Below are 9,789 nucleotides of genomic sequence, written 5' to 3'. Positions count from 1 at the left end.
TATTATTGTTGTTGTTCTTGTCAAGACAGTTTTTAAAAAGGCAGTTCAGAGCTAGGAGATGATCTTCAGTACCCACGTAAAGAAGCCAGGCCAATATATACACCATTAATCCTAGCACCTGGGAGGCAGAGGCATGCAGTCTGGTCTACCTATCTAAACCCAGGCCACTAGGGCTACATAGTGAGATTTATATCAAAAAAAATTTAAAAAAACCTAGGCCTAATGGCATGTTCTTAAAATCCCATGGTCGGGGAGGCAGCAACAGATGGTTCACTGGCCAACCAACCTAGCCTAGTCAGCAAGGCCCTGTCTCAAAAAATAAAGTGGTGTGGTGGCTCATGTCTTTGATCCCAGTTCTCTGGAGGCAAGGCAGGCAGGTCTGTTTAATCAAGGCCAGCCTGGGGCCAGAGGGAGACCTTGTCTCAAAATTTCAAAAAACAAAAACACAAGATGATATAAAAGTTGTCTGTTTTTGTTGAGAAAAAAAAAGATGATAGCTCCTGAGAAATGACACCTGAGGTTGACGTGGCCTCCACACAGAGTGCACACCAATGCACATGCATCCTTACACACAGAGACCCACACATATGCACAGAGACACATAATACAAAAAAAAAAAAATGGGACTTCACAGTTCCAGGTCAGCCTGGGCTATAGAGCAAAGTGAGACCCTGTCTCAAAAAGGAAAACAGAAAATAGTTCACAATAATAGTAAATAATGTGTGTCGTGTGATTCCTGAAGTTCTCTGCCTGTTTTGAGAGCGTAGACACACTGAACAGGTGTAAGGCTTTGCTGTTTTGCCAGGGCTTCCATCCATATTTCTCCCCAGTGCTGAGCTGCAGCCAGTGGTCACAGATGAATTGGGGGAGCTCTGCTCTCATCTTATACTCATGAGCAGAGCAAGGGGAAGAAACACCCACTGCAGAGGGTTTGTATGGTAGTGTTGGTGCATACCAAAGGGGCTTGCTGCCAAGCCTGAAGCCCTGAGTTCTGTCCCCAGGTTCCATGTGGCTATCCTCTTCTGGCCTCTACAAACACACAATAATAAAACTTTAAAAGTATTTGGGGGTGGGGGTGCTGGAGAGATGGCTCGGCAGTTAAGAACACTGGTTGTTCTTGCAGAAGACCCGGGTTCGAATCCCATCACCCACATGGCAGCTAACAACTGTCCATAACTCCAGTTCCAGGGGATCTGACAGCCTCTTCTGACCTCTGAGGGCATTGCACAGACACAGGTGCACTTACTTACACATAGGCAATACACACATATAAAATAAAAATAATAAAATTTTAAAAAAGAATTTGGGGGGGTGCTGGGCGTGGTAGCATATGTCTTTAATCCCAGCACTTGGGAGGCAGAGGCAGGCGGATCTCTGTGAGTTCAAGGCCAGACTGGTCTACATAGTTCCAGGCCAGCTGGGGCTTAAAGGGAGACCCTGTCTCCAAAAGACCAAAAAAGTTTTTTTGGGGGGGGGGTTGGGGGAAGGAACAGTGTCTATGTAGACCAAGTTGGTGTCCAACACAGAATTCTGCCTGCCTCTGCTTCCTAAGTACTAGAATCAAAGGTGTAGACTTTTTTCTTTTTTTTTTTTTTTTTTTTTTTTTTTTTTTTTTGGTCTTTTTGAGTTAGAGTCTCTCTGTAGTCCCAGCTGTCCTGGAACTTACTATGTAGACCAGGCTGGCCTTGAACTCACAGAGATCCGCCTGCCTCTGCCTCCCGAGTGCTGGGATCAAAGGTGTGCGCCACCACACCCAGCTATACTTCCTTTTTTTTAATAGGTTTTTTTTTTTTAATGTATATGAATATTTTGCTTGCATGCATGTAAGTGTACCACATGCATGCAGTGCCCACAAAGATCAGAAGAGGCTGTTGAATCCCCTGGAACTGGAGTTAGAGACAGTTGTTAGCTGCCATGTGAGTGCTGGGAATTGAGCTCAGGTCCTCTGCAGGACCAGCAAGTGTTCTTAACCGCTGAGCTATCTCTCCAGCCCCCTATACTCGCTTTTTAAAGACAGTCCCCTCATCCAGTAAAGGCCTATTATATTAAGTACCGAGTTCTAAGTAGTGTATCTATGAATAAATCTGAAAGTAAAGCTCTTTGGTCAGTCTAGGTAGGTTTGGGAAGGTTAGGGTATGTCTGTTTAGTTCTGAGTGGGTGGGTGACAGTGGAGTGTGCTGTCCCACAGGGCTGAGGAGGCGGTGTAGTCTAGTTCTGAGCTCATTTTTCTTTTTTTTTTTTTTTCTTTCTCTTTTTTTTGAGACAGGGTCTCCCTGTAGCCCCAACTGTCCTAGGGCTCACTATGTAGACCATGCTGGCCTTGAACTCACAGAGATCTGTCTGTTTCTGCCTTCCAAGTGCTGGAACTAAAGGCTTGTGCCACCATGCCCTTATTTTTCAAGAACAGGAGGGAAGGGAAGGCTGGAGGTTGGTAACCCAGAATGGAGAAGTTTGAAGTCCCTGTGGTCAGGGCCTCCTTTCTTAGAGAGTAGAAGTGTCCTGTTAAAGGCTGGGTGGCACCAGGAGCCACATACCCTGATCCCTTAAAGAGCAGAGACCTCACTGTGAGAACATGCTTCTGCGCTTCCTCAGTCATCTCTCTAGTTGTAATGGCATGGCAGATGCTTTTGTTGGAGATATCCTTATCTATAAGAAATGCAATCCATTATGGAATTTTTGCCTCTCAAGTGCTGCTGTTCTCTAACCTGCTGTCTTTGCCCTCTGCACAGTCTCTGAGCGGTGCTAGAGGTGCAGTTATTTCTAATGCAGTGTCTTCTCTTTCAGCATGCTTTTCACTTCCACTGCATCTCTCGCTGGCTCAAAACACGGCAGGTGTGCCCTTTGGACAACAGAGAGTGGGAATTCCAAAAGTAAGTCTCTTCCCTGCTTGGGGTTAGAAGTCTGGGCCTCGTGGTCCATGTTATTCTCTGGTTTGCCTTGAGCTGAAAACAGCTGGGGTTGTGGAACATCATGGAACATGTCTGGGTTTTTTTGTGTGTGTTTTGGTCTTTTTGAGACAGGGTCTCCCTGTAGCCCCAGCTGGCCTGGAACTTACTATGGTAGACCAGGCTGGCCTCGAACTCACAGAGATCCTCCTGCCTCTGCCTCCCAAGTGCTGGGACTGAAGACATGTGCCACCACACCCGGCCCAGAACATGTCTTATTTTTAAACTAGATTTTGAGTAAACAGGACTTACCTATGTGAAAACAATTAACCAGCTTTAAAAGTTTGCAGCTCTCTAGCTCTGCGAAAATATGGCAGTTACAAATATGTCATGTATATCTAGGACTGGAGATGTAGCTTAGTGGTAGAGCACTTAGCTAGCATGTTTGAGGTCCAGGATTCCATGCCCAGTACTGCCAAAATAAATAAACTTTGTACCATACCCCTTGACAAGCTTCCCCGCCACAGAGTTGCATTGTGCCTTTGTATCCTCTAGCATCTTCCTTTTTCCTTTTTTTCTTTTCTGTAGGGGTTAGGGGAGTTTCTTTTTGAGACAGTCTCTATAGCCCTGGCTGGTCTGGAACCAGGTTGGTGGGCAAGCTTGTGGCAATCCTCCTGCCTCTGTCTCAAGTGCAGGGATTACAGATGTGTGCCACCACAGCTAGCCCAGTCCTTTTCGTTTGAGGCTTTTTTTTTTCCTTTGAGACAGGGTCTCATTCTCTAGCCCAGGCTGGCCTCAAACTCGTGATACCTCTCCTGCCTCAGCCTCTCAAGCCAAGTGCTCTACTTGTCACATTCCATTGGTTTATCACGTGCTCATTAATTATAATACATCATTTATGGTTAACTCAGTAAGTTTATCAAACTTGGGAGTGCACGAACATTTTCATATGAATGCATCGTAATTAATGATAATTAATAGACAAAAGGAATGTGTACTTTTTTCTGAGACAGGATCTGATTCTGTAGCTGGCCCCAAACTGTTGGTGATTGTACCTCAGCCTCCCAAGTGCCGTGATTACAGGTCTAAAGCACCATCCCTGACAAGAAAATGGACATGATTTTTTTTCCCAAGAGAGTAACATTTGACTTGATAACCCTATCCCAAGAACGTATGTCATTTCCACTCCTCCAGAGAATGTCACAGGATGCCCCTTTGGTTTCTGGCCATGCTCTGTCCCAAACCTTTGTTCTCTTGCCTCCCACATCTACACATTGGCACATGAGTACCAACACCCCCACACATATACTACCTCCCTACACACAGAATAAATAAATGTAGTTATTAGACTGGGCACCATGTCATATGTTTTTGTTTTTTAATTTTCTTACCATGGTTTTTATATCTGTACTTTTTTCTGTAACTTGACTCTGTGTGTGTATCCTGGCCATTGTTTTGAATTATCAATCTGAATTTGTTTTTGGTTTTTTTTTTGTTTTTGTTTTGGTTTTTTTTTGTTTGTTTGTTTTTTGGTCTTTTTGAGACAGGGTCTCCCTGCAACCCCAGCTGTCCTGGAACTCACTATGTAGACCAGGCTGGCCTTGAACTCACAGAGATCCGCCTGCCTCTGCCTCCCGAGTGCTGGGACTACAGGCATGTGCCACCACGCCCAGCTTGTTTTTGGTTTTTTGAGTCAAGGTCTCCATGTAACCATATGCTGGCCTTGGTCTCAGAGATTCCCCTGCCTCTACCTCCTGAATATTATTTCATTTTGAAAAATATATTTTTTATTTAAATATATCTTTATAAGAAAATCTTTTTAATTAAAAAGTTATTTGCTATGTGTTATGAGTATTTTATAGTAAGTGTACTGTGTCATGCCCATGGCGGCCAGAAGAGGGCATTGGATCCCCTGGAACTGGAGTTAGGGACAGTTGTTAGCTGCTGTTGTGGGTGCTGGAACTGAACCCTGGTCCTCTGCAAGAACAGCCAGGGCTCTTAACTACTGAGCCAGCTCTCCAGCCCCATTTTATAAGATATACTTAGGTTTAAAAAACAGAAATCAGGTTTGTTAGTTTATAAGATATTTGAAAATTCCCTATTTGTACAATAATTTTTCTTGGAGATTTTGTCATTTATTTCATTAAAGAATTTAGGAGAAATCTGGGCATGGTGGCGCATGCCTTTAATCTCAGCACTTGAGATGCAGAGGCAGGCAGATCTCTGAGTTCAAGGCCAGCCTGGTCTACATAGTGAGTTCCAGGCCACCTAGGGCTACAGAGACACCCTGTTTCAAAAAAAAAAAAATTTAGGAGAGGGCTGAGGACATGGCTAAGTTGGTAAAGTGTTTGCATTCAAATATGAGGACCTGAGTTTGACCCCCAGAGCCCACATAAAATCCCCACCACGTCCAGTGGCATCTTTTCAAAGTTCTGGCTGAAGTTGTTCACGTGAAATAGAGGAGGTGCCACAGGCTTGTAAACCCAGCACTTGGGGGGTGGAGGCAGAATCAGGAGTTCAAGGTCATTCTTGCTACATACCAAGTTTGAGGCCAGCCTGGGATAGACCCTGTCTCAAAAAAATAAAATAAGGCTGGGCACGGTGTTATACACCTTTAGTCCCAGCACTCCTGAGGCAGAGGCAGGCAGAACTCTGGTCTACATAGGTAGTTCAGGCCGGCTGGGGCTTATAGGAAAACCCTGTTCCAAAAAAAACAAAAAAAAAAAATGTATAAATAAATATAAATTGTGTTGTATGTTTAAGCAGGTTTTATAGTCTCAAGCAGGAATTTACCACAGGATTAATAAAGTAATTTATTTTGTCTTTCAGGTATGGGCATTAGAAAAAGAATCCTCTGTTAAGCTTACCCGTTTTGTTACTCATTTAGTGACTTGCCTTCCTGTTAATTATAAATTAGATAGAACCATGTCTTTTCTCATTTATGCTTTCGGTTTGCTGTTTTGAAGCCGTATTGTATTTTGTGTCAAATAAAATGCAGTTGAATTCTAGAATGGTTGCTGTCTCATGTATGTAAAAACGGTGGACTTGAATGAAGGGGGAACCCCTCTTCCAACTCCAGAAAGCCAGCCTTCTAAAGTGGAATGTTCATGACGGTCCTACAAGTGCATCACTTGGTTACAGAGAGTCTGACAAAGCCTGGGAAGTGTGGATCACTGGACCCAGAAACACCGTCAGCTCTGTCTTCCTCCTGAGAGACAGCTGAATGAGGGGAGGACATGGGACTCGGAGCCATCAAACCCAGCGCCCAGTTCCATAGCCTACCAGTGGCCGCCTAGGACCAGCCAAGTCTGCTCTGAGCTTGCTTCCTTTGTGTGGAATTCTAAGAACTAGTAAATCCTGTCAGATGGGCTCCAAGAATGGCTTTGTAAAGTGTTAAAACACTACAAATGTTAACCGTGTATGATATGTTGCTTTCTCTAGCTTAGAAAAAATAAAGTGTAATCTTGTCTGGCAATAGAGTAATTTTAAATTCAAGTTAAAAATTGTTTGGCCAGTTTTGGTTCATGCCTGGTACTTGGGAATCTGACAGAGGTGGATCCCTCGAGCCCAGAGCTCAAGGCCATGAACAACAAAACAAAAGCTACAGTTGTTTGGGGGCTGGGGTGTAGCTCAGTGGTAGAGCATTCACCCAAGGCCCTGGGTTCAACTACTGGCCAAAAAAGGAGAGAATTGTTCTGATTTAATAAGAGCTCAAGTTTCCCTTAAACATATTGGCCATGAAGGAATTGTTACCCTAAAACTAATTCAGTGGCTACACGGTATCTTATTGGCAGACTGGTTTATTGCAGTGGTTTCATATGGTTAATAGTTCTTAGGTGTTCCCGAAATCCTTTCAGGGAATTCATGGTTTTCCGTCCAGCTGCAGTTTATTGGAAACCAGTCAAGGAAACACACTGGATGAAGCAGCAGACCAGAGAACACAACTGTCTCGTCAAAGATTTGCTAAAATGTGAAAGTACATCTTGTTTTGTTGTGAAAGTTAATTTTAATAAAAGTATTTATGTTAATAGATGTTTTTGTTCTTTTAAAATCATTTTCCAGATCTGTTTCTGCTATGTAGAAAATGCTCTTTGTTTTTGTTTTTTTGAGGTTCCCATCAGTGTTTCCTCAGTCACTCTCCACCTTATGTTTTGAGACAAGGTCTCTTCCTGAGCATACAGCTTGCCTAGCCAGCAAGATTTCTTAATTTTGCTCTGCATTGTGGTGGTCCAGGAAAACTGCCTACTTGTAAAACACCTGTTGACTTTTGAGGTTCCCTTAGAGAAGGGAATGGGGATGGGAGGGTCATCTAACTTGACCTAAGATTCCAGATCCTCTTCCCAGCCTTTTAGATGTAATTATGCTGTAATTGCATGTGGCCTGAGTCTCTGGAGATGTTGGAACATACAGGCCAGGGGAAAGGGGTTCCATCTGTGCAGCTGTGGGGAAGCCATCATCCCTGCTCCATGAAGGCTTTATAATGCAAGTGCTTTGGGGTCACCTTACACACTGCCAGGACCCCCTCACTCATGCTCTGTAAGCCCAATAAACTCACTAGTTCTCCAAGGGAAGTTCAGTAGAATCATACCTTGTTATTAGGACCTCAAAAGGAGTGCATAGAGGAACTGGAGAGATGGCTCAGCAGTTAAGAGCACTGACTGCTCTTGCAGAGGACCCGGGTTTGATTCCCAGCACCGTCATGGCAGCTACGAACCGTCTTTAACTCCAGTTCCAGGGGACTCCCAAGCCCTCTTCTGACCTACACAGCACTGCACGAGACGGGTGCACTCACATACATGCAGGCAATACATTCATACACATTAAAATTTAAAAACAGGAGTGGGTAGATGACTGTCTCCCCTGGGAAGGGATTCTCAAAACAACTGAAAACTTGGGTTCTCAGTTTTTAGGTTTTGGGGTTTTTTTGTTGTTTTGTTTTAGACAGGGTCTTACTATGCAGCCTTAGCTAGCCTGAAACTCACTGTAGACCAGGCTGGCCTTCAGTGGTCTCTAATTTGCAGAGATCCCTCTGCCTCTTGAGTGCTGGGATTAAAGATATACACCACCAACCAAATCCAACTTCCTTTTTGTTTTTTGTTTTTTTGTTTGTTTGGTAAGAGACTAGGCATACAAACCTCTAGGTTTAGTAATGAATAACTTCAAAGTCTAACCTGAATCAATCAAACCTCTCATCCTCTATTAGCTGCCACAGGGTGGTACGTAGCAAGTGCACAAGCAGAGGCAGCTGCCCCAATTGCTATTAGCATTTTAGGATTGCCACCTTCACCAGAAACCCCTCTAAGCCCTTTTCAGTGGACATCAAACTGCATAAAAGAGTTTCTTGGAGCTGGGCATGGTGGTGCACACCTTTAATCCTAGCACTTGGGAGGCAGAGGCAGGCAGATTTCTGTGAGTTCAAGGCCAACCTGACCTATAGCCAGTTAGAGGAAGCCAGCTAGAGCTACGGGGGAGTCTCTCTCTCTCTCTCTCTCTCTCTCTCTCTCTCTCTCTCTCCTCTCTCAACCAAAAAAAGGAGTTTCTAGTTTCTTGGGTGAACATGTTGCTTTCGGCAGTGATGACCCATTTGGAGCAGGGGGCCCTGCTTCTTTGCAGGTTTCATGCATGACAGAGTCTGTAGGATGCTGGTGCCTCCTTAGCTGCCCTTTCTTCCATAGGAGAGGCACTAACGACAAGTTCTGACACCAGATACTCAAGGTGGACCAGGAGTCAGTTCCTGAACTAATTGGTAGGTTCTTATGAGGTTCTCAGAGAACCTCATAGTTGGAACAGAGGGTGGTCATTCCCTGAAGGGCAGGGATCGTGTGGTGCAGACAAAACAAATGTCTTAAGGTCTAGGAAGAATTTTATTCTGTAGAGCGAAAGTGTCTCCTTATAACATGGATCCAGTTGTTATGTTGCCTGCCCAGCGAAGTCCTACATGTGTCTCCTCCCCTTTCCCTAGATTTCTGTAGGCTACGACATTCCAGTCTCTCACTAGCTTCTCACATGCTGTGCTTTGGTCATCCCCTAAAAGTCCTCCAGTTGGCCAGTGGTCTCTCAGTTACAATACCCAAAGCTGACAATTGCTTCTCAAGACACAGGAGAAGGCACACACCTGTAATCCCAACACTCTGGGTGCGGAGAGAGGGGGATCAAGGTCATCCCTAGCTACATAAGTGAGTTCAAGGCCAATGTGGCCTGTGACATTGTCATAAAACTGGCTACTAAGATGGCTCAGCTGCACCCAGAAACCCACATAAAGGTGAATGGAGAGAACCAACTCCACAAAGTTGTCCTCTGACCCCCACATGGGTGTACACTCACACATACACTAATAATAATTATATTAAAATTAAAAGCAACAAGGTGGTGCACACCTTTAATCCCAGCACTCAGGAGGCAGAGGCAGGAGGATCTCTGAAGGATCTTTGTTACATGGAGGTCAGCCTGGTCTACATAGTGAATTCCAGGCCAGCTGCAGCTACAAGGAGAAAATATAAAACAACAGCAGCTCTTTCACTGAAGCCTTTTAGACTCATGCTTTTCCAACTTTTGGTAAGATACCAGAATTGGTGGTACAAACCTATAATCCCAGTACTTGGGAGGCTGAAGCAGGAGGATCATGAGTTCGGGGCAGCTGGGCTACATAGCAACACACTGTCTCAAAAACAAAACAAAAGAAAAATAAGCCCCAAAGTCCTTGAGCATCACTAGAAGATTTTATTAAAATACAGATTCTGGTAGCTGGGTGTGGTGGCACATGTCTTTAATCCTAGCACTTGGGAGGCAGAGGCAGGCAGATCTCTGTGAGTTCCAGGCCAGCCCAGTGTACATAGCAAGTTCCAGGCCAGCTGGGGCTACAGGGAGACCCTGCCTCAAAAAGACATACATAAATAAATAAATA

General features: G+C 44.5%; 1 protein-coding gene across 1 annotated transcript in view; it reads left to right on the top strand.

Annotated features, from left to right (window-relative positions):
- Positions 1–6,552, top strand: part of Rbx1 (ring-box 1) — a 17,056-nt gene extending 10,504 nt beyond the window's left edge. The window contains exons 4-5 of the mRNA XM_008844817.3: positions 2,785–2,870; positions 5,715–6,552. Coding sequence (XP_008843039.1) covers positions 2,785–2,870; positions 5,715–5,727 — 99 coding nt within the window. The 3' untranslated portion in view covers positions 5,728–6,552. The remainder of the gene's footprint in view (positions 1–2,784; positions 2,871–5,714) is intronic.
- The last annotated feature ends 3,237 nt before the right edge of the window (positions 6,553–9,789 follow it).

This window comes from Nannospalax galili, unplaced genomic scaffold (assembly GCF_000622305.1).
Source record: "Nannospalax galili isolate Female #2095 unplaced genomic scaffold, S.galili_v1.0 scaffold180, whole genome shotgun sequence".
Lineage (NCBI taxonomy): Eukaryota > Metazoa > Chordata > Mammalia > Rodentia > Spalacidae > Nannospalax > Nannospalax galili.
This window is presented reverse-complemented; position numbering and strand designations above follow the sequence as displayed.